We start from the raw sequence: 24293 nt of genomic DNA, 5'->3' as shown, positions 1-24293 counted from the left end.
GTAATAAAAAACAACACATCATCCGTATAGAGGAGCTGTGTATGTTTTAAATGAACCAATGGAAGGCAGGGGTCTCCTACTTGATGCTGTGGTGTAGCAGAGGCCCAATTAGGGCAACATTTGGTTCTCTTCCTCATACGTATAATAAAGGAACCATTCGATGAATGATGACAAAACCCCAGCAAACTTCATCGAACAAAGCAGCATGCTCGCATGCCTAGTGTTGCGGATTGTTACAGTTTAACTAGTCCTACATGATTAAGCTTTTGTTTCATAACTCTATGGCGCCTTTAAATTGGTTGTTGGGGCACAATATCTCTTGTCCCTGTGTTGCTTACCTTTACTTAACTTGTCATTTAAAAAATAAAAAAACCTTTGCACGTGTGCATGCATGCTCCCCTGCCTCAGCCTCTGATCCTCTGCAAATGGGTAGTCACAGGTAGAGTTTTTTACAACCTGTCTCATGTACTGACTTCTTGTCCCTCTAACATAATGAGCACCTGCAAACACCAGCCCACACATTACTGTCTTGATGTAGGCTTTTCTCAGTGACACTCTCCTTTTTTTTTGCGTATTCTGTGCTGTGCTTAGTAGTGTCATTCTTTATACCCTATGATGGAGAAGACCACAATCCTAGTTCTTCATCATGGAGATTTTCTTTCAAGTTATAAACTGCCAACCATGCTGCCCAGTGATTTCATTGGAATGGGAGCAGTTCAAGGGTTAATACACTACTCCTCTGTCAAAGTGAGCTGCTGATTACTTAAAGGAGAAGTCTCCTTTTCAGGTCTTTAAACTCTATTCCTTTGCATTTATTGCCTTCAAGCTCATTTCATTGCATTTATTTCTTTAGAAAAAGAAATTGCAGCCTATAGGTGAAAACAACCTTGTATGTTTAGTTGCTGTCTGTGATCAACTTCATTTTAACTCCATGGTGCACAAGTTCGGCTGCTTTAAGGAGCTCTTCATTCTCAGCAGTAGGTAAAGGTAGTAGCTGTGTTTAATTTAATTTGTTTCTCATGGAGAATAGGTGTGAAAGGTATATGGCAAATTATAAAGGGCCCGTGAATCCCGATCAAATTGAGGTTGCTGGTCGTATGTAGAACTGTGAGTGACTGCATTCCACTCTTTTACAAAGAGCATATTTGCATACAAAATAAACCCCGCCAGGGACTATGTCTGTGTGCTTTTTGTTTTTTTTTTGTGACCCAAAAACAATTTTTGCTTTTAGACAATTTTATTTTCATATGTTGAGAGCCCAGCAGCTCCCTCCAACAATAAAAGTTTGCCAAAGGTCCGGTCAAAACGAATAAAGCATTGATAAAGTCACAAGTTTGGCAGCCTCTGCCAGGCATGTTCTCTTTGCCAGTGCTTGTTAATTATTTGTTATTCTACCAGAAAAAAAGTTATTTCTTGTCATAGAATACATTGACTTCCTTAAACGCAAACCGTCTTTGCCCTGTTGAAAAGATTGACATGCTGGCTCTCAGCTGACAGGACTTTAATTAGCATTTGCAATTCTCCTCAGTGACGAGGTTTCTTGCACCTTCTGTCCTACAAAAGGGAGATCTTTGTATTGTCACCAGTGTGTGCAGTGGACAGTGAGGCCTGTGTGGTGAAGACGCACATGTGGGACAACTCTTGAAAAGGCAACAGAAGCAGTGCTGAGTGACTAGTAGTTCAGGCCTTTTGAGAACATGGGTGGCACAGACCAAGAGCTGCTGAATTAACTTTCCGAATTGGAATGTTTCTACAAAAGTCTGCTGCTACTGTAGCCTTCATCTCTGAAATGCAAAATGCTAGTGTACTATTTAAGGATTTAGATGGTTTTTCGTGTGACACAAAAAAATGTGTGTTGGTATTGAAACCTAGTGTAAAATATTCTCAGTCCTGTGGTATTATGTCAGTGCAGTGAAGACAATTGCCAGATGTGCGAATTGGTATTGGTGCCAAATGATGGCTGCCATATTATTCTAGTTTACGTGCATTTGCAGTATTCTTTTTGCGCTGGTATGTTCGTTTACCCACTATAGTTGTTGGTAGGACAGGTCGGTTGTGCATTGAATTTGAGCTAAAATAGCGTAGGCTTTAAGATTTTTGGAGTGAGATATTGAAGCGGACTGGTGTGCCAGACAGGTGCTGCCCATAAATCTGGGTATGTCTCACCCTTGAAGGCAATATTGCGCTGAATGTCTTGTGGGTCCGCGAGTAGTGTGCTGCTCACGTTTCCAATCCAATGGTCAAATTCATGCGACACCCTGTGGGACTGAAACTGCATACAGAAAATATGTGATTGAACTGAGGATGTAATTTACAGTAGGAGTGTGCTGTTTGTGCTTCTCAAGTTATGTAGCATTCTATAGGGTTCATGAATTGCTCTAAGGATACTGATAAAGACTTTCAGGACAGAAATATGCCAGCTGGGTTGTTGTAGATGTTCTAGTGCTATTGTCAGACTGTTGCTTCCATAGTGTTTTGTTTATAGTTTTATCAATGGATTTCATGATTAAAGGGTCACAAGCTTGTTGCGCTGGTTCATACCATGTTTCTTGTGTGACTTTATTCTGAAATTGCAAGTCAGTTGATTTTCGTCGGATAGCATTTACTCAGTTAATAATGAGAAACAGATTGTTCTTTGGGAAGACTGGGAGGTGCCCAAGATGGGAGTGTCACAAAAATGAGGTTAGAACCAGGTGTGTGGAAGGTTATATAGCATTTGTTTGTAACAAACCAGTCCTGCTGCATTTCCCCATCATAAGTGATTAAGATCTTTGCTCAGTCAATAGAACGTTTACTTCACCAAACAGAGGTGTTAGGATCCACTCCTCTGTGGTTTGACCAATTTAGAAGCATACGGAAGTTCTGCATGGATTATAGGCCACCCAACTGTATTAAAAAAAAAAAAAGTAGGAATTACGGCACTGTCCGCTCGCCCTCCCTCACCCAATATCTCCTTCCTCCACTAGATGGAAGAGAAGCAAAGAGTCTCCACCGGGATCGTCACAAGTCTGCATGATTACTTTGGAATTGTGGATGAAGAGGTCTTTTTCCAGCTTAGGTAAGGAAGATAATTTGCAAGGAGAGATCAGTAAGAAAATAATCAGTAATCACCCACTGCCTTCACATTAAAATCAGTCGGCGAGGAAGAGTTTGTTTTCGTAGTCGGCGTGAGTAGGTCAATGAGAGGAAATCCTGGGTCTGTGAGGCCTTGTAAATGGGCAAAGAAGGAAGGTAGGCAGTTGAGTGGAGGAGCAGGTGACAAAATCATTGCTATTCCAGTGAACCATTTAGAAAAAGCTATAAGGTGAGGGTTGTGAGGAGGAGTGTATCCGTATAGAAGAGAATCAGAAATAAGTGGCAACCAGTTAGGGAAGATGGGGGACCAGATAAACCTGTGCTAGAGATTGGAGGTAAACTGTTTGGTTACAGGAGTACCAGGGAACAGCCAAGAGGAAAGTAAATACATTAAGAGAGAACCAGTGTTTTCGGGTGAGCAAGGGACATTTTGCCTGTATGCAGAAGTAATTCTTCAAGGATAAGAGAAAGGATAATTGTTGGTGAGGGGTGATGAGTCTCTGACTGGCTTAAAAGAGAGAGAGTATAATGGGGTGAAAGAACCAGTAAGTTTGTGAAAGGAAATGATTTAGTTGGAGCTGCTCAGCCTGACAACGTTTCTGAATACACCAGTCAGAGTACGATTTTCTTAGCTTGTCACTAGCATGTTAGGTGGTTAGCACTTAGGTATCGGGGTACCTTCGGCTCTAAAACGCCTAGCAAGGCCTCCCAGACTCCTGAGTGTCAGTGAAACATTCTGTAAGGCCCAATCCATCTCCCTTATGAACCTTATTGGATCAGCCAGTAAATCTCAATTTCTCACCTTTGTAATACTCTGTTACCCTTCCGTCACTTGCATTAACCTTAGTGGGTCGATCTTTAAGATCCTATCCATTACCTTTCCAGTCTCCTTGAGTCTGTTAGTAAGGTCCCTTCCATCACCCATTGAGCATTAGTGGGTTAATGTGGATTCTTTAAATTTACTGTTTGAACATCAGTGAGTCGTTGTGTGAAGTCATGTCTGCCCCATCATAAACTTCAGTGAGTATTTCTGAAGTCCATCCTGCAGCCTAATTAAGTTGGGCAAATTAGTTTCTGAATCCCTATTCTTACCCTTCATGAGTCTGAGGTTGCATTATTCAGCCATATGAACAGAGTTGCTCTGTAAGACTCTGTCCTCTCCCTGTGAATCTTGATTGAGTCATTTCGAGGTTCCATACTTCATCCTTGTAAATCTCCATGATTTCATCTTTATGGTCCCAGTCTTCAGATATTTGGGAACACTCTGGACCATCACACTTACCGACATTGCAGCATAGTCATGAGACTGTTTAACCTTGCAAAGGTGCCAGTCTTAGGATGCTCACTCTCACTTCTTGGTTTTTCTTAGTGTTGTGAAAGGCCCCATACCAAAAGTGGGTGAGAAGGTGCTGGTGAAGGCCGTGTACAACCCCAACCAGTCCGTCCCATGGAATGCGGTGAAGATCCAGGCGTTATCCAGTCAGGTACCTTAGTGGGCCTCTGGGGGAGGAGGGACTTGCAAAATCACCCTTTAGCTTCAGTCTGAGGCTTTCTTCAACCACCATTCCACTCTTCAAGCCCTTATTTGAGGAATGGTATAACACACTGTTGGCATGAGAAGTTACCAGTCACAAAAAAAGTGTGTAGACCGGGAAAAAGTTAGAAAGAAACAAAACAATTATATTCGACATTGCTGAGAAACATGAATTCAGAACAAGAGGTAAGCTTTGTAGGGGCTGCCGCTGGCTCTGTGTGACATTGACCGGTATTAAAGCATAGAACATTGAAATTACAGGGGATTAAAGAACAACCTTTCGTGATTGTTTACTGGTACTGATGACTTGTGCCTGTACCCGGATAATTGGAGAGAAAAGAGGGCAGTTCTTCAAATGGCAAGACACTAGCCCCACATTTATATAGCGCTGCATCTAGAAACTTAGTGAAGTTCAGTACTAGTGCAACGGAAACCAAACCCTAAAAAGACCTACTACCAATAACATGGGTCACACAGTGAAGCTAACCGAGAGAAGTGCACTACGAAGTGACATAATTAGCAGTTGCCTATGCTTTTCTAGCAATACTCAGAACTACAGCAAGTTAATAAAAACAGAGGTGCAGGAAACCACACTGATTAGTATTAAAAAACAGATGGTAAGGCTCTAATCTCACAAAGAAACAAAGAAACTATAACCTTAGACAGTTTATTCATTGCCCTGCTACAAGCCTGGCCCCAAAACTCCAAACTTAGGCAAAGAATGCAGTGTAAGGCAGCTAGCAAACATTTTAAAAATGCAAATGTAAAGAAGCAGTATAGGCTGCCCTGAACATTACACAAACCATAGAGGGTTGCGCTCTGCTTTGCCAAGCCTAAAAGTTACTGAGAATGCTAATAAACACAAATTGTTATAGCACAATATGGGCAAATACCTTTTTTAATACAGCAAGAGACAGCTCTGGCATTACATTGATTGGTATATTCTCTAAGAGATAACCTAGCAGTATTCTTTAAGTGTGGCTTTAGGGGAAAAAGGATTATTAAAATAAACAACGTTTCCTGGTTATCTGGAAGTAAACCACATTTTGTCCAGAAGTACACCCTTCGCATGATCCAGTAAGAGACCACCTCTCATTAATAATAAAGGTCCATTTTCCCTCACTTGGTCTGGAGCTTCTCTTCCTGGTGTTTTCTGTCTCTAATTCTTAGGCAGGTATGTTTAGAAATGTGCAGCTATTAGACCAGTACTGCAGCTTTGAGTTAGTATTTCAGGCAGACAAACAGGTCAGTGGGCACATTTGGGTATGACCTAATTGTCCCAGCACAGGGTAGCAGAGGGCATAGGACCAAGAAGTCTCTAAATTCATTAGCATGAACTCTGATCTGTGGTACTACCCAAATCCTCCTGAACGGAAGGCAGTTCTGTTGTCAGAAAGCACTTTATCAGCACCTTTGGTGGCAACAAGCAATTTCTCTGGGGGAGCAAGGGTGGCAGGTAAATAAAAAAAATTAAAATAGGCTGTTTACAATAACAGACATCGGTCTTATTTAATTGATGCAGATGGTGATAGATGTGACTCAGTCGACATGCAATATCAGACTGCCTCAGTAAGTGTCTAACTTACACAGTTCACATGGGAGACTGCTTTCTGTGTGGCTCCTATGTAGATTTGGAACTCACCCCTCTTGCCCTGCAAATGAAATCTTCACTCCTGAAGTTTTAAAAATGATTTGACAACATAGGTTTTCCTTCAGTCATTTTATTCGGGGCGCCTCCAGTGATGCTTGTGTTGCCATCTTAGCACCATAAAGTTTTAGCTGTTGTCAAGTAAATGTTCATCAATGACTATCTTCATTGTAGTGGCTTGTCTTAGGCCCCAGGCACTGCCTTTGTTACCGAGAGAGTACAATTCACTGCATAGCTACCAAGTAGAAACCTGAAAATGTGGTGGCAATCTGTAACCTATGGCTCAAGTAAGATGTGAAGAAACGTGTGCTTCAATATTACCCTCTGATTTTTAAATGGCATGGGTGATCAGTGGTCCTGCGTGAGGCAGAAAATGGCAACCTCACTGTATCTGGCGTCTTTATAGTCCTACAACAGAGACTGTAAGCTCTGTTTTGAGCTGAATATGCAAAACTAGAATCAGTTGGAGCTACAGAATACTAGATCGTTCTGCAAAATATTTCAATTCAGAATCGGGCTATAGTCTGACAGTTGTGGAAAAGGGGAAGTTCGTTTTGATATGCCATGTGCACTTCGTGCTAGTTCGCTTGTTGAAAATAGGTTCTAGGTTGGGAGTACAGTGTGAAAATGCATAAGTTAGACTTTGTGAATGATTGGTAGTGGAAATAGCACAATAAACTCTTGGATCTTTCAAAGAAAAGTCCATAATAATACCATTCTTGTTGCAAATAGTCCCAAGCCTCCTCTCCAGATATTTTTGTGTCTCACTTTTTTTGTGGTGTACACTGTATCCTACACGCATCTGCTGTATCATCATTTGTTCTTGAAATCCTCTTTACTATCTGCTCAAAATAAGCATATCTTCTGAAAAGCCAGGCACAGAGGCCAGTAATTTTAATAGTGGTGCAATTTTAACTTTACTTGTACCTTCCAGATCCAATTTGATGCACGCTGACGGATAGTGTGAGAAAGCTCACACTGTTGAGAGTGAACGTACCAAACTATCTGTAGACAATTTAGTTCACACTGTGGTACATATACACACAAATCTTTTGTTTATGCCCACATCTACTAGTTTTCAGTAAAGGACAAGCATGTCTGGACGGGAACCCCATTAGCAATGTCTGTTGATTATTCAAGGGTCTGTGGTCGACCTGAACTATGGCCAGGTACCTCTTGCAGAGTTGGGTTCAACTTATGGAATTTTAGTTACTTATGGGAGGCTTGCTCTCCAAGACTGAGCAAGTGCTAGATTAGTTTTTGAGCCACACCCGTAAATTTGAGTTCAAACAATGTGTGCAAATGGAAACACTTAAAAGTGCATTCTGTCAAAGGTATAGGGCAAAAGGAAAAAAAAATCTGAAACGCTGGGAATGGAATCAAAGGCAGTCCTGCGGTCAAGTGTGCTAGATTGTAGATTGCTATGGTAATCTCTTCTGAAACTTTTGAACCCCATGGATGAATTCTTAATTGTATGAAGCTGCATACTTGAGTAACATTTTTAATGAGAACTTGTATAATTCTTCCTTTTCATCTTGTGATGAGTGGTTAAGAATCCTTGGAGTACAGTTTTGATTGCCTTCTATTAGGCGCCCAATCTTTGGAACGAGGTTGGAACAGATTAATCAGCAACTCTTTGAGCAAATTCTAACATCAGAAAGTAGTTATGCAGTAGCTTTTTTATTCTGAGCAGTTGTAAAAAGCTGGCTTTTGATATAGTGTACCAAAATGAGGCGCACTGTGCAGAGAGTCCAGGAATCCCTTATTGGTGTACATGGGCTTATTTTTTTTGAAAACAGATTTTATTGTGTGAACTCACATATTATGCATATCTCTGTCACCCAGAGACAAATGCCACCATCAATGTATCAGCTATATCTTAAGTCACATTCATAACAATGAATATCCATTAACACCCCCCCTGAAGAAATATTGCCACAGGAGGTAATCAATATGCAACTCCCTCTCCCGCACCCTCCCTGCGTGCCAGCTCGCCCACCTGATGCATAAAATAGCAAAACGTTATCATGCCATGTATGATCCATACCAACTGCCACTGTTCTTAGTCCGTGTCCTCATATCGTCAGGAGGGTGACCGCCTCAGGTGGCAGGTCTAGGTCCAGACCCCGGTAGTCCGCCCACCGATTCCAAATTTTGAAATGCTTCCGGGGACAGCTCCTTGCTAGAAATACAGATGCCCCGCCTGATAATACGAGAGCACGTCCGACGTGGTCAGGCCACCGGTGTAAGTTGACAAAAAGCACGTCCGTAGAGCCACCGGGCCGCGCCCCCTCCCACAAAAATCCGCTCAAAGCTGAATTAAGCTGCCGAAACCCGCGGGGGTGAATCACATGTGGATGATTCTGTAGTTGGTACACCAGGCGTGGAAGCGCCACCATTTTGAAAATTGCAGACCGACCGAGAATAGATAACGGCATCTGCGCCCAGACCTTCAGGTCCTCGCGTACCCGATCCCACACTGGAGTGATGTTGTGTTCCCGGGATATAGCCGCATCTACGGATAAGAAGACTCCCAGGTACTTCACCCCATCCGTCGCCAACCGGAGGTACGATGCCCAGTCCCCAACGCTCCGCCAGTCACCCAACAGCCACAGCGTGGATTTGCCCGGATTCATGTATAGGCCAGAGGTCTCACCAAAAATCTGCAAAATGCACAGCAGTCGCGGCCCGGAACGGTCCAGGGCAGTGGGAAAAAACAGGACATAGTCAGCGTACAAAGCTATTTTATCGGTAAGACCAGGCGCCCATCGGAATTCTTTGAGTTGAGCATCAATGCGCACCCACGCCTCAAGAGGCTCCATGGCGAGCGCAAAAAATATGGGGAGAGGGGACAGCCCTGTCGCGTCCCCCTCTGGACCGGGAACGAGCAAGACACAGCGCCTCCGACACGCACCGATGCCGTAAGACCTATATACAGCAAGTGGACATACGCCAAAAAGCGTGGGCCGAGATTTAAGCGGCTCAGCAGGGCAAAGAGATACGTCCAGCTGAGGGAATCAAATGCCCTGTCCATATCTGCTAGGAACAACGCGGCCGGCTCCCCAATCCTCTCCAAGCTGACACCGCCACCTGAGCCCGCCTGATGTTATGGCGGGTAGCCCGCTGCGGCATAAACCCGGCCTGATCCGGATGTATCAAATCTGTAGTATGCGGCTTGAGCCTCGTGGCAAGGGCCTTCGCCAAGATTTTGGCTTCGGTGTTCAGGAGTGATATTGGGCGGTAGGACGCATGGCTCTCCGGGGGCCTCCCAGGCTTCAGAAACACCACCACCTTGGCATGGCGCCAATTAGGCGGGAGTGACCCGCTCTCGCATGATTCTTCAACGACCGGCCGAAGAAGCGGGCCCAGCTGAACCGAAAACCTCCGGAAGAATTCACTGGGGAATCCGTTGGGACCTGGCGCCTTGCCCGGGGATTAGTTCGCCCAGGGCGGCACCCAACTCCTAGTCAGTCAGAGGCTGATCTAGCAGATCCCTAACCTCATCCGAGACGGCTCTTGGCGGGAGATCTTCGATAAAACTCTGAACAATATCGGGGGGCGTGTAGAGCCTCGTAATACCCGGAGAAACTCTCCGCAATCTCCACTGGATCTAACATGGGCTCCCCCTCAGGGGTTACTATCCGAGGTAGCGGCTGGGCATGCATGATTCCCTGGCAAAAACGGTGCAGCATTTTGCAGGACTTGTCGCCCCACTGGTAAACCCGACTGTGGGTCGCCAACCCAGGCCTGTCTCTGCTCGTCCAAAACCGAAGCCTGTTGTTGTTGCCCTAGCACCAGCTGTCACCGTGCCGGCCCGCCATCCACCTCTCGGGCTCTGCGCTCCAGTGCCTCCAGCTCTGCCTCTCGTCGCACTAAGTCCCTACGTCTCTCCCTTCGGGTCGCCGCGCACCAGGATATGTCCCGGCGCTACAAGAACAGGTTTTGACCATGAGGACTAAGGGTATTAGCGTCTAGCGCGGTTGGGCGAAAAGCCAGGTTTTCAGCATACGCTTGTAGCAGAGCTCGGAGGGGGCCTGCTGAAGAGCTGGGGGTAGGGTGTTCCAAAAGTGTCACCACATTGGCCGAAAAAGTCCGTCCTCCCAGCCGAGCTCTTTTTGCTCGAGGAACTGCGATCTGAACACGGTTGTTGGATCGGAGGGAGCGAGCTTGGGTGTATCTTGGCAGTCGGGCTTTCAGATAGTTTGGGCAGGTGCCATACAGAGATCTGAATGCCAGTTTAAGTGCTTTAAATTTGATTCTGCTTGCTACTGGTAACAAATGAAGTGAGAGAAGATGAGGAGAGTCCGAGTGCTTGAAAGGGACCCGCATTAATAGTCTCACAGCCGCGTTGTGGACCAGTTGCAGTCGCTGTATAAGGTACTTAGGTAAGCCCAGATATAGGCCGTTAGCGTAATCCAGCCTAGATGTCACTGTGGCATGGATTACTGTTTTTCAGCAGCTTACTGGTAAGAGTCGCAAAATCTTACGGAGATTCCTCAGCTTACACAGACAGCAGCCAACTATTTGCTGGATGTGCGATGTAAAGGACAAACTGTCATCCCACCGCACCCCCAGATTTTTTGCCGAATGGCTGGGCGAGGGGGCTTGTCCCATCTCTGCCGGCCACCAAAGATCAGATGGAGGAGGGGGGCCTTTGCTAAAAAAGATCACTTCCGTCTTGTTGGCGTTGAGTTTTAATTTATTTGTGTTCAAGAATGTAATCCAACCTGGAGAGCACATCTCGTGCCGCCGAGAAGTATGTGTAATCCCGTCGCGCACCATGTCTGATCGCCAAGCGTCTAGCCAGTCCAGCCCTGTGATTAACGCTGACAGTCTGGTGGTGGTGCCCTCACTCCCTTGATCCTGACCCGCAGCCCCCCTCCGCCACCTATCGCAGCCTTTGTCCACAACATCGGTCCACAACATCGTTCCAGGTCCCACCCCCCCCACAATAGACAAAGAGTCAGGCATCTCACCCCACAGGGACACTATCTTTCCAACCAGTGGCAACTGAAGTGGCAGAGGGGCATAGACGCTACCAAAAGTCACCCTATCTCCCCCTGCACCACCACGTATCTACCTTGTGTGTCTGTCCAGGCGCGCTTATGAATGTATGGCACCCTGCGGTGTATAAGAATCGCCACCCCCTTGAGCCTCTTGTAAAGCCGGAGTGAAACGTCTGTGTGTAACCTGAGCGCTGCAGGCACAGTGCTTTGGTGCCAAGCAAATGGGTTTCCTGCAACAGAAGAACATCCACACCCACCCTTTTGGCATACTGAAACACGGCACCCCGCTTAATTTTGTCTAGCATCCCTCTCACATTCCAACTCTTGACTCGTAGCGATCCGGGGCCTACCCGCCCTCCCTCCCTAACAGTGGACATTTGAACAATACGGCAAGTACAGAACTAGAAGTTCCAGCATCCAGCCAGCATGGTACATGGCAGGCAGCAGAGCGCACGCAAGCAAGGCCCCCCCCCACATCCCAAGAACACTCCCCCATCCTCCCCCCACCTCCCAAACATGGAATCACCTGTCGCGGACGGATGACGGCCAATCTCCCAACAGGGGAGCAAGCGCCGCACCCTCCAATGGATCCTCCAGTAACAACCCATAAGAACTAGGCCGTCACTCCCACCCTCCCATACTGAACAGGACGGGCTCCCAGACTAAATCAACATTGCACCTGGGCTTCCATTAATATCATATACATTGGTCAACGTTCATGTCTCTCTGTCATCAAGGCACTTCTGGCTGCTGATCCTGTGTCGGGTCTGTGAGAAGTTGGCCCGATATGCAACGTTCGCTATTCTAGCGACCGCTATGTATCGTTCCAACGACCCTTATGGTGTTTGGTTGTAAGTCAACCTATAGACCAGCTATCCTAGTAGCGTGGATACGAGCAGTCTAAGGCTAAAGACTCGAGAGGGCGCGTTAAGCCAGCTGTTTACCACACATGTACCCCTTGAACACCCCGTGAAAGGACACCACACAAGTGTTATGAAAATAAACAGTATATTTATTAAGAATCACAACAGCCCTGTACTCTTTATGAGGACAGGGTACTAAGCACAAACCAAATCTCCTTAGCAAAGACTTCAAGTGCACAAATAAAACAAGTGTCCGAGGACACGGAAAGTTTAAGGTCTCGGGCGGACCCGATAAGGCAAGTCGGAAGCGAGGGACTCGGGACCCTAGAGTAAAGAGGCTATGCAGGCACCGAAATGCCGAGTTACCTAGCCACGAGGGCTGCGGCTGCACAAGTCTTACAGGCGTCGGGGTCTTCGCTGACGAGCCAGGAGCCGGAAGAAAAGGAGTTGCTGGCCGGCGACCAGTGATGAATAGTTCGTAGAGATCCAAGCCTGGATCGGAGATTGATGATACCTGAAAGCAGAGGGGACCAAGTTCGTACTACTAGCCAGTAGTCAAAGGGTACCAGGAAGGCACCGGTTGGCCGTCACCTCGACCAGGTGAGTGGGCGACGCTAGACTCGGCAGTCTCACGGACCAGGAGGCGTTGTCGGCGACCACGGTGGAGGTGCGAGCTGTCCCACGAAGGATGATGCTGTCGGCGTCGCTGGGCCCAGGATGGGGCAACAAGCCTTGGCAAATCTCAGGGCCACGTGGTGGGCCTAAGATGGCGTCTTGAGTGGACCAGGAGGGTCCGGGGTGCTTCTTGAAGAGATGGAAGCAAGGGCCAGTCTGGAGCAACCAGACCAGCAGTGTTGATTGTCGGATGTCGTCACAGAAGGGCACAAGCCAGCGGCTAGTGACCAGACAACGTGCTGAGCAGCGAGCAGAAGGGCCCCACGCAGATCGTGGAGATGCTGGGAGACTGCACTTCGATGCTGGAGCGGCTCAGGGTCGGGGCTTCTCGGACCCCAGAGCACTCACCAGAGAGTTACCTCGATGGTCGTGCTGGTTAAGAAAGCGTGCAGGTTTTGATGGTGGCCGGTCCCTCGAGGTCTCGTCGCACCCACAGAGCACAGCTGAGCTGATGACGTGGGTAGAGGTCAGAGGTGCCAGGGAAGCCGGTTCTCGTCGAGCTGGGCCGTCGGATTCCTTGAGGAAGGACTTACAGCAAACCGCAGAGTTCTTAGATGGTGCCCGCTGATGCAGGGTGACTACTCCTTAGTCACAAGGGAGAAATCTTGAGAAGAGTCTTGAATGTCCTTTCGTAGAAAGTAGTTCTTGAATCAAAGATGATCTGATTTGGAAGGGTCCCCGCTCCGGCCTTTATTCTAAAGAAAGGGGTGGGTACATGACTAGGTCCTGCCCTAAGGGTGGGACCAGGAAGGGGGGTAGTTACACCCCTCTCCCCTGCCGGACTTTCCCCAGGCCAGGGCTGTCGCCCCTGGAACTGGTTCTAACCGGCAGATGCGTAGTGAGCACCGGGGTGCCACTCCGCAGTCACCTTCTCGCAAAAGCCCTACCTACCCAGAATACACAAACCCTGTCTGGGACGGTGCGAACACCGCCCTCGACAGGAAACCCTTTGTCCAAGCTCTCCTCGCTGGAAGGACTCCCAGCAGCAGGAGGTCAGACTCGTGTCTGTGGTGGCAGCATCCATTTTGTGGAGCTGAGGCTTTAGTTAACTTTAACCGGGGTTCACAGTTACGTACATGTCGTGTCCCTCTAGAAGGGCGGAATGCTAACCTCGTCGCCAGAATTGGTGAGAGGGCAGCACCCCGATTCGTATGACACCTTACTCGACATGCCTTGATAACGCGACACCGAAGTTACCGATGTGGTACGCGTTATCATGGAACAGCCATTGGGTCTTGACTCCGCCAGCTGCAACCGGGCTCGGCTCGGGCCAGAGCCTAGTTCACACGAGCCCACGCACTCTGCCTTCAGGATTGTTAAGACCTGCCATAGGAGTGACTGATAGGAACTCGGATGTCCATTGTGTGGTTAGATATAGAACTACTATACCTAAAGCGAAGGGTGATTACACGACTTCGCCCCAGCTGTCGTGCAGCCAGTTGTGTCAAATTTAGGAGGCCAGCCAGGGGTGGCATAATACATGCTGCAGCCCCTGGCGGCCCTGGGTACACCTATGCCCTGCGTTACGGGGTCTGATAAGGTGGCCCAGTACCAATTGGTAAATGCACCTAGGGTACATGTCGTAATTTAGAAAGAGAACAGCCAGGCTGTGGGTCTGATTAGCAGGCCCACAGCCAGAGAAAGTCGTAAACCAGTGAAACAAAAGCAAAAAATCTGGGTGATCATAGGATTGCAGACCCTACTCTCCTACAGGGTCGACCTGACGCGCGGCCGAGCCTGAGCGCGAACTCCTGCCTGATCGCGATCCTCTGCGTCGCCGACGCTGACTCTGTAGACCCTCCCTGGCAAACCCACTCGAGGAAGAGTCCGATTCTCCCTCCCTGGCAGTGTTAAGCTGAATTTTAACAGTCTCATCAGTCCACTGAAACACTTCTTCTGGAGTGTCAAAGAATAGCGTGCAGGACTTGTAGACAACTCGCAGTCGCGCCGGATAAAGTAGCGCATATTGGAGCTTTAGACCACGGAGACCTGCTTTGGCTGAGAGGAAGGATTGGCTTCTGCTGCTGCACTAGCCTTGTGTAATCCGGGAAGATCATAATAGCGGCGTTGTTGTGTGTAAGCGTACCTTTAATTCTCACCTGCCGCAGGATAGCATCCCGATCTGCATAGTTCAGGAATTTGGCTATGATTGGTCTTGGGCGCGCACCGACCGGGGGCTTCTGCACCAGTGTCCGATGGGCTCTCTCCGCCACAAAACATCTAGACAGGGCATCCGCCGGGATCCAGCTCTGCAGCCACTGCGCTATGAAGGTCTCTGCGCTGCCTCCCTCACACCCTTCCGGAAAGTCAACAAAGCGCAGGTTGTTGCGTCTGGCCTGTCCTTCCGCATCTTCCGCCCTCAGGACAAGGCCCTTCTGCACTTTCTCCATTTTTGCGACCTTCCGTTTAAGGGTAGACACGTCGTCTTCTACTGCAGATATTAAGAGTCTCCGCGCCTGTAAAACGCTCAACTGCATTCCTCAAGTCCTGTCGGAGAAAAGTAACATCAGCCCCGACTGCCCCTATCTTCGCGTCAAGCATATCCCTCGATTGCGTGATCGCGGCAAGCAACGCCGCATTGTCCGGAGCGGGCGCCGAGGGGCCACCAGGTCCCACCGCCTCTGTGTATTTGTCAATGGGCCCCTGTTTACCCTGTCCCCCTCCAGCTCCTCCCCGTGTCATGGCTCACTGATAGCGCCTTACGGGATATGAATCCTACCGATGGCTTGATTATTGCCGGCTGCAGACTAGGGCTGTAGGGTCAGGTGCAACCGCAATCAACAGGTATGTGTCAGAAGTCCGCAGCCACATACACTGGCACAGTGTCGCACCGTACCAGTCCCGGCCGTGTGCTCAATTGTCTCAGGGACCCTCGCTCAGGCGCCCCCTGCCCAGATTGACCCTCCGAAGCGCCCCTCCGGTCGTACACTCTCTGGCTCCTTCCCACCGGGGCCCAATTTGACCCCCGAATTCCCAAATGGGGGCGAGCGTCACTCACCACTGGTCTCCGCTGTCAAACGACTTCAGGCAGGGCTTCATCAGGCACTTTCTTCTCCACCGGGGCTCTCCACTGCCGCCGCGATGAGTGCACGGCCCAAAATGGCGGCGTACTTCGTCAGCCCCACCAGGGCTCAGTCTATGCTCATCTGCGTGGACTATTGCACCTCCCTGCAGGCTCCCAGCGGCAATGGCGATGGCGCAATGTATTCCTGCGCCCGGGGCAAGCCCCAAGGCCGTCCCTCCTCACCACAGCCACCGGCCGACTCACTCCCACTAGGCCACTCCAAAATCAGTGTCCGGGCTATGTAGGCCACACAGGATCGCCCGGAACCCACAGCTCTCCAAGCACCTTAAGGATCTCTCTGCCGATGGCAGCAAACTCCCCCAGGTGTCACCAGTCCTCCTCACCGGTACCCGATTCAGTCCCCGAGTATTTACGACGCTCACCAGCAGCTCGTGCAGCACACCTCTCGTACCCCCGGGGGCAGTCTGTCCCACAATGGGGGTCTCTTCTGCCCTGCGCTGGTCGGAGCCGCATGTTCTGGGCCTGGAAGAGGAGTCAGCAGCTCTCACCACCGCAGCCAACTGTCCCCAGCCTTCCGCCTTAAGTCTCTGGCCAAGCGCCGCATCCGTCTAGGCATGGGGATGTAGGGTGGCGGCCCTCCGCCAACGCGGCTGGCCCCGGCGCACCCTCGCTGATTGCCCGGTTGGGCGCCCCGCAGCCCGCCCAGGACGAGAGGGGCAATGAGGCGTAGGAGGGTCTCGGGCCACCCGAGCCCCCGGGAGAGAACGTGCGCCGGGTCTCTCCTACCGTGGTGCCGGTAAGCCCATCCAGCCCATCCAGGCTGGGCAGAGCCAAAATTGAGGTCCCTAAGGAGATAGGTCTATATACGTGGTTGAAGCTAGACCTTATTTAAATATAGAATACACAAAAATGCCTGAACCACACTTACTTTAAACGATTGATGTAAGTGTGGTTCAGGCATTTTTGTGTATTCTAAAATTGAGGTCCCGGTGGCGTAGGCCCCACCGAGCTCCTTCAGACCAGCTGCACCGCCCAATGAGGTCGTCCGCACAAGAGTCGCCACAGGAGCACTTTCGGCGGAGATCCGCACTCGGTTCCAGGTACCGGCGTCGCACCCCTCTCCACTCCAGCAGCAGCGGACACGCCTGGACCCAGCAGCCCCAAAATCGAGGTCCCGGCTGCCTGAGCCTCAACAGACCTTGTGGGACCCGCTACGTCGCCGGGCCGCTGCTCCTTCTCCCGGGCCGCTGCGGGGCTGGAAATGCTGCCGAGTGTAGCCCAATGTGTCCGCTGCCGATTGCTGTGGCAGGAAACTCTTATTGAGGGCCAGGATAAATGAACAGTAGTGTCAGGCTGGTCGGAGCTCAGGCTCTAAACGACCGCCATGTTCGCCGGCTTGGCCACTCCCCTGCATGGGCTTATTTTAACATCCTAAGGTGCTTTACTTGCGGTAGTGTGGTCAAGAGGCTTTAGGCTGATCAGAGAAGGGGTGTTAAACATTTGTAACACACCCAGTGTAATAAATGACACATACTCAGTAAAGAAAACCAGCACCAATTTAGAAAAATAACATATAATTTTATATTAATTTAGACACCAAGAGCTATGAGATCAAGGAAGTACTGTGTGGGTGATTTTCAGAAAACAAAGAAAATACAGCTATCCGATTTGAGCCATGAGCCTGTGATGTTATCCTATGGGAGAAACCTGCACTGCATTGGGGTACTTTCAATCGAGTTACAGGGTTGTTCTTCTGGACTTAAGGTAAGTAGGGGCCAAGGTCCTTAGAACCACCAGCAGTTTTGGTTAACCTCCTTAGTGTTTCCGGATGCAGAGGTGCTGGTTGCAAGGGAAGCCTTGAATGCTTCCGCTGAAGTCTATGGAGAAAACTGTAACAGAAGAATGCAGCTAGTGAGGACTAGAGGACAGAACCCAAAAGAGGGCTTGGTTCTTGAGGGTCTCTAGGGCAAGGGTGCACCATCGAAAGGCTCAAACTTTGACTGTGGGGCTCAGGTGCAGAGGTTTTTTGTCCGGTGTGTCGTTTGCGTTGGAGGCTCTCATTTTTGTGGTCGACTTGGAGATGGGGACAAAACAGGACAGCAGGGCCACTCTTGATGATTTCTTCTCTGGTGCCGACTTCCCTTGTTGGTAGGTCGAATTTGGCCGTGTTGGTGTCCGTGCTGGACACTGAACAAGCCTTGGCTGCTGCAAGGGGGTCAGGTACAGTGACCTCCTCTTGGGCGGCCTGATACATCACTGGACCCTGTTGCCAGCAGATTGGTGAACTGAAGGTTGCTGTTGGTGACTACAGGTTACAGGGAAATGGCTCCTCCACTTTAAGGGAGATGTTGACGGGCTGGTGAAAGTTGGCAGCCCTCCGAGGCTTTTGGAGGATACACAGCTACAGGATGAGTCAGATCTTTGCAATTGTTGAGACCGATGTAGGCAGGCAGGGTTTGGCGCCAAGTCCACAGCTAGTCTCTACGCTCTTCTTTTTCCTTCTTTTTTAGTCTTGTGAATCTGAGTTCCTGGTGTCAGGGGGTACCTAAATACCGAATTTAGGGGCATTAAAGGAGTGAAGAGTAGTAGCCACGGGTACCACTTACAGGGGTGCCAAAGCGTGTGCCAGTTGTGTTGGAATTAGACCATTTTACCTTGTTCTAGAGTGAGAGCACAGGCACTGTGGCCTGGTTAGCAGGGACCCTGTGCACATCAGTCGAAAAACCTCAGTACTAGTGGCAAAAAGTAGGGGATGACTATGACAAAGGGTCACTTGCCTACAGCATTGACATCCAGCTGTTTAATAATAAAGGTTAGTGTGGTATTGACTAGCGTGTGCAACTCCGAAACCCCCAGCTAAACTTGTTCTGTGCACACATGTCCTTTTTCAGAGAAGCTTGCTTCAGGCCCGTCAGTGCAGCAAATTGGAAGTAACAAACTCTGTATAAGTCTTAGGGACCTCAGCACACACACAAGATCAAGTTTAGCGCCTTCAGAACCAAGAGGTTTGATTCCATACATGTCAGCAAAGACCGCCTTAGAAAGACTTGTAGTAGTGACCAACATACTTTTGACAGTTCCCAGGTTCAGAAAACCTGACATTTATGGGTCCTCCTTCTCTTCACAGGAAACCATGCTCTGGAACGAAGTAAGAGCAGGAAGGAGAATCCTTTACAAGCATCTGAAAATCGAACGCTAAAATAGACCTGAATGTTCTTCACCCCCTGGCCATGCCTCCCAACCAAGATTAAACTCCATCATAGACATGTTCTATAAGCTGATCCTGAAAGCTCCACCTGTGGATACTAGTGGTAGCACCAAGATTGCTGTAACATGATTGGAACTCGTTTTTGCCCACACACATGACACACAGCACTTACTACATGGGCTACTCTAAACAAACACTTCCTAATTTATACAACTAACACAGTAACATCTTATCTGATCACCCAGTAAAATGCTAAAGGTCTACACCATTGGTGTGACTTGCTACACAGTGTTACAATACCATGCAAGCATGAGGCCAGCCAGTCCTCATTTATATTTGGGCAAGAAAATTACAAAGGCCCAGGATGCACTGCTGTAGTGGGAGGATGATTTAAAAATGTAAACGAAAGCTGGCACTATAGTTGACCCTGGCTTCCCAGCAGCTTAACTGAACTAAAATTAATATTGCTCCCTTAAGGAAAATAATATATTGTGTAAAGAAGACACTGCACAACAGATGAGACTTTACCTAGAGAGGTACGACCTTGCTAGCGACTGTCTACACTGTGGTATGTGAATAAGCCTAGGGCACTGGAGCACACTAGCTGTTGTGACGGGAGCAGGGGAAACAGTATTGCCCAGCGACGAGAGGAGCAGGACTGTTGGTTTCGACGAAGACTTGCACAAGGCTGAACTGACTGTAATTCAGAGCGGTGGCCCTAATGAAGGATGAGTCCTTCCCACCACCGACCACCTAACCTTTTGGTTAGTATGACAACTGTGAAAACTGGCTGTTCGAGGCATGTGGGCTGCTGAATTCATATCTGTGCATAGATTGCCGCCTAGTGTTGGGTCCGGATAATTGCACATTGTTGTCCTGGAAGAGTCTTCGAAGTATCACGAGATAGGTGGCTCCTCCCCTGGACTACAGTGCTCATGGGCATCCTCTCCATCCTCAGATTGTTTTTTTCCGCCATTGGATTCGGATATACTTTCCTTTACTCGAAGTTCGGAATTGAAAAAAAACTTTTCTAAAAGGCCAAAAGGCCTTCGGACTCGTCGGTATTGTTTCGATCGGTGCCAACAACTTTATCTACAGTTTATTCAACTCAGGACATCAAATCGGGCCGCAGGCCTTCTCGACGCCAAGAAGACCGGTCGTCGATGGAACGAAGTCCATTCCAAAGATGCCCTCTTAGTAATTCTAAATACCAACATATAGATAAACACCCTGTATGTACCAAGTGTTTATCCCCAGAACATAATGAAACAGACTGCCTAGCTTGTGCACAATTTCGATCCAAAAAGACACTTCGGGTTCGACGGGCCGCTAGGCAAGTCATGCAGAAACCAGCGCCGAGCCCGAAAATTTCTTCTCCGATAAACAAGATCTCATCGAGGCCGAAGATTCAGATCAACAGTCGGATCAAGATTCAGACCATGACTCCAACTACTATGTCGAAGATGACGAAGACATCATCGAGGTAGGAGACAACGAACAAGGGATCGGGCCGTCGAAGACTACTCCAGTGATGAAACGGGGCCAACTACATCAGGGCCAACCATGAGTACAACGGCACAAACATACACTTCTGTGGTTCCACAGGCTCGGGTCGAGGCATCGCCAGAAGGCCTTAGCCAAGATCTTGAAACACATTCTAGAGCCCCGCGATACAGCTCTGCTAAGAATACTACAAAAAAGCCATCGAATCAACGTAACCCAAAGTTGTTGATATCGAAACCAAAAGTGATGGAACCAAAAACGAAACTTAAACTGATCAACAACACAGTCTTCGGACCCAACTACGTCGATCCATCTGAATTGATCCCAAAGAAATTTGTCGACAATACGGTCTTCGGACCGAACTATGTCGATCCATTGGAGTCAAACACAAGGGTAGTCGAGCCAAAAGCCGGCGCACCTACATCCACTCCAAAACAAAAGGCTGTCGAACCGAAGAAATCGGCGTAGACAGTCGACAACACAAAAAAGGGACTTGTTCCGAAAAAGGTTGTCGAACTGAAGCAGAGAGTCGACAAACCAATGGATGTGTTGAAACACAAAAAACTCTCGGACCGAACAAATTTGGTCTACCAATTTCCTCTAAAACTAAGGCAGTCGACCCGAAAACCGGTATCGAGCCGAAACAAACTAAACCAAAGACATTAGCAAAACAAACAAGAACTACTGAGCAGGAGATCTTATATCAAGACACCTCAACAGAAGAACAGTCAAAACTTTACATTGACCCAAATTCTGGCAAAGTCACTCTCTACAAAAGAACAAGCATTTACCATGCAATGGTTTCGCCTTTGGAAAAGTTAGAGCTATTGGCATTGTAAATGACAAAATTTGTATTTACGTGTTGGTTTTGAAAACAGATAAATAAATGGCAGTCATTTACATTGCCATTAGCTAAATCTCTCGCAAATGTGAGACCTATTGCACTTGCACCCACACACACACACACACAGGCACACACACAGGAGGTGTAAAAAAGAAAAAACAAGACAGCAGGACTTTTTGTATCCATCATTCCTGGATCAGGAACAACATTCCTGTATACATGAGAACGTCCCTAAACTGCTCGAATTTAGTAAATAGTTGAAGACTCACCTCTTTAAAGAACACTACATCACAATCCATGCTTAATTTGAGCCTGTGGTTTTCAGTGCTCAGTACCGGAACTTAATAATGAACACCAGGGCTTTTCACGTGCACCAGTTAAGGACACTTCTTAAGTGATCTGCCCATAATCACAATATGTTGAGCTGACGACGAGACTCGAACCTGGCTCTCCCGCTCCGAAGTAGGCAGCTCTGGCCGTTACGTGGCATCCTCTCTCCACTTTTATGGCTAGTAGTTGGTTCTGTTTTAGGCGGCGCTAACAGGAGAAATGGGCTGGTGCAAGCTGCCTCCTGACGAGAGCCCTGGCATTTATTTGTTTCCAAATTAAAAACTGATCACAATTCATTCACCGTCCCCACTCCAGGTTCCTCTCACGTCACTCACTGCCTTCATGCTGGTATTTAGCTATGTACAGCGCTCTGTAGCCTTTTTTTCGGCTTGGTTCGTAGTGTAAAAACAAGGTATGCATACATCACTCACTGACATGCATTACCTTCATTATTTTTACAGTTATTGTTGCGAAATTGATCAGTTCCATAACAGTAAAGTTAATTTCCTCTTAATTGGGACCCATTTCAAATTCCGTTTTCAATTACTGCCGAGTCTTATACGAGGGGACCCGCTCCACTTAAAGCCCTGCAAATCGGAATGTATGCACAGTAACTAGAGTGGACTTAGACAGTCGCTCTACTATTTCTGTTGGGACTGGAAACAAGCAGGGAAAGGGGAAAGGGGAAATAAATAGACTCTTCCTTATTTGAATAGAATTCTATCTTCATAGCCCCTCTGCCTATCAACAGTAGTCAAACAAAAAAATGTCCGCGTGCCCCACTTGACATGAGGAGGACCACTGGGTATGTTTTTGGCAGCGAAACCAGCAAACCAGGGATAAAATCCCTGTTTTCCAATATGTTCGTAACCGGTGATGCTGATGAAGTACCTATTTCCCCGTGCCCCCGTTTCCATGTCTGCCAAAACCAGAAGCACTTAAAAATGGCTGGAAACCCTTACTTTTAAAACACCTTTGAGACATTTATTTGGGAATTAGGGTTTTATATAGTGGTAAACATGACTTGAAAGTAGCTTTAGGATGAATATTTTACAGGCTTCTTTCTACGTGCATAAAGGATACACACAAAGTGATGAGCAGGCCTGAAATAGCCGCTGCTGTGCCTCCTAACTCCTGCTTGGTGTGTCATCATTGCCACCTTGAGGCTGAGACAACAACAAGCTCCCTCGTCACAGCCCTTGGATCCAGGTGTCCTGCGCGCCACTCTGAATCACCTCAGGCCCCAATACCCGCTGACGCGTTCATCATCCCACATCAAACCCACACGCCTCCGATACAGCACTGACTCGGTCTCACCTGGATTCACATAGACTAGGGAAATGACACACCCTCCCGCGCAGCAGGCGCATGAACCCGCCGAGGTGCCGGAGCGGATGGAATTCCATTGCACGGGGGTAAATGAGGGCGCGGACTCGGCGCCCGTGCAGATGGGGATTAAGTCATTAAGCGTGTTTGGCAGTTTGAGTTGCCGCCGATTACATTAAAGCTGTACCCCGCCTTTCCATCGCCCTCACTAATGCTCCCGCCGGCGGTCTCCTGGGACATCCTGGCCCTCGTCTATCGGCCCTCGGCGGTGGCGCCTCTAATTGACGGCGGGGGCAAGGAGAGTGGTAGCCTGTGAGACTCCAACAGAAGCGCCCTCGGGTGAGAGTGGTAAAGTGTGTAAAATAGGGCTGGCTGCCATAGGACACAGTGCGCTCATGTGCCGGCTATTGTCAGCACCAGGATGGGTTTGACAGAGGGGTGGGTGGGATCTACAAGTTAAAAATATATATATTTGATGGGGAACAGGGGCATAGACTGCCAGGATACTTGTGAAGTATATTAAGAGTTTGCTTTGTGAACGGGCTGTCTGTAAAAGAGGGTGTGAGGGGGTTCGGGCAGTGAACTGCAGCGTTAGACTGCCGGGGCTTCTCTGGACAGAGGAGGGGTGCAAGTGTGCCAGAGGCTGCACCAGGGAGCGAGGGTGGCAGTCTGCCAGGAGATGCTTTTCCTGGGAGGAGGGGGTGGGGGCTGTCAGTGGCTGCTTCCAGGAGATTTGGAGAAAGTCAACCTGGCTATTTTAGGGAGGTTTCCGCCAGAGCTTTGTAAATGAAGTTTATTTTTCTTGGGGCTGACCTGGGGACAGAGGGGAAAGTCTGCTGTGGAATACTGGAGAGGAAGGAGGGGAAGTCGGTCCTGGAATTCCTTCGGGTGAGGGGAGGAAATGGGGCAGGAGATGCCTTATTAAGTGTGAGGCGCGGGGGGAGGGGGTGTGTGGTCTGCGGTGGGCTGCCTAGGGTTGAATATGGTAGCAGTCTTCCAGTTGCTGCTTTAGGCTGAAAAAGAGGGCAGCCTATTTTGTTTTCGTTTTGTAACGAGTCTGGCAAGCGAGGGAACACCATTGTCTACTCAGTAATATTTTGTATTCCCTCCGGGGATGGTAACGGGTGGATCTGCAGCCCCGAGTCACGCAGATGCGGCGCACCAAAGGAAACCCTGAGGATAATGCATCTCAAAGGCTCATATGTACATGGGAGCATCAATCAAACGTAAAGTATAAGCAATAGCACATCAGGCAG

At 48.5% G+C, this 24293-nt stretch overlaps 1 protein-coding gene across 3 annotated transcripts in view; it reads left to right on the top strand.

The window, feature by feature from the left end:
• CCAR2 (cell cycle and apoptosis regulator 2) overlaps nt 1–24293 on the top strand; it is a 405097-nt gene that overhangs the window by 76834 nt on the left and 303970 nt on the right. The window contains exons 4-5 of one of the 3 annotated variants that reach the window (XM_086943620.1): nt 2967–3058; nt 4445–4559. The exons of 1 other annotated variant lie outside the window; for it this stretch is intronic. In XM_086943620.1, coding sequence (XP_086799746.1) covers nt 2967–3058; nt 4445–4559 — 207 coding nt within the window. Of the gene's footprint in view, nt 1–2966; nt 3059–4444; nt 4560–24293 lie in introns of those variants that run through there. One more of the 3 variants, XM_086943622.1, reaches the window with a different exon arrangement.

This window comes from Lissotriton vulgaris, chromosome 11 (assembly GCF_964263255.1).
Source record: "Lissotriton vulgaris chromosome 11, aLisVul1.2, whole genome shotgun sequence".
Taxonomy (NCBI): domain Eukaryota; kingdom Metazoa; phylum Chordata; class Amphibia; order Caudata; family Salamandridae; genus Lissotriton; species Lissotriton vulgaris.
The sequence above is the reverse complement of the archived record's forward strand: the minus strand, read 5'-3'. Positions and strand labels throughout refer to the sequence as shown.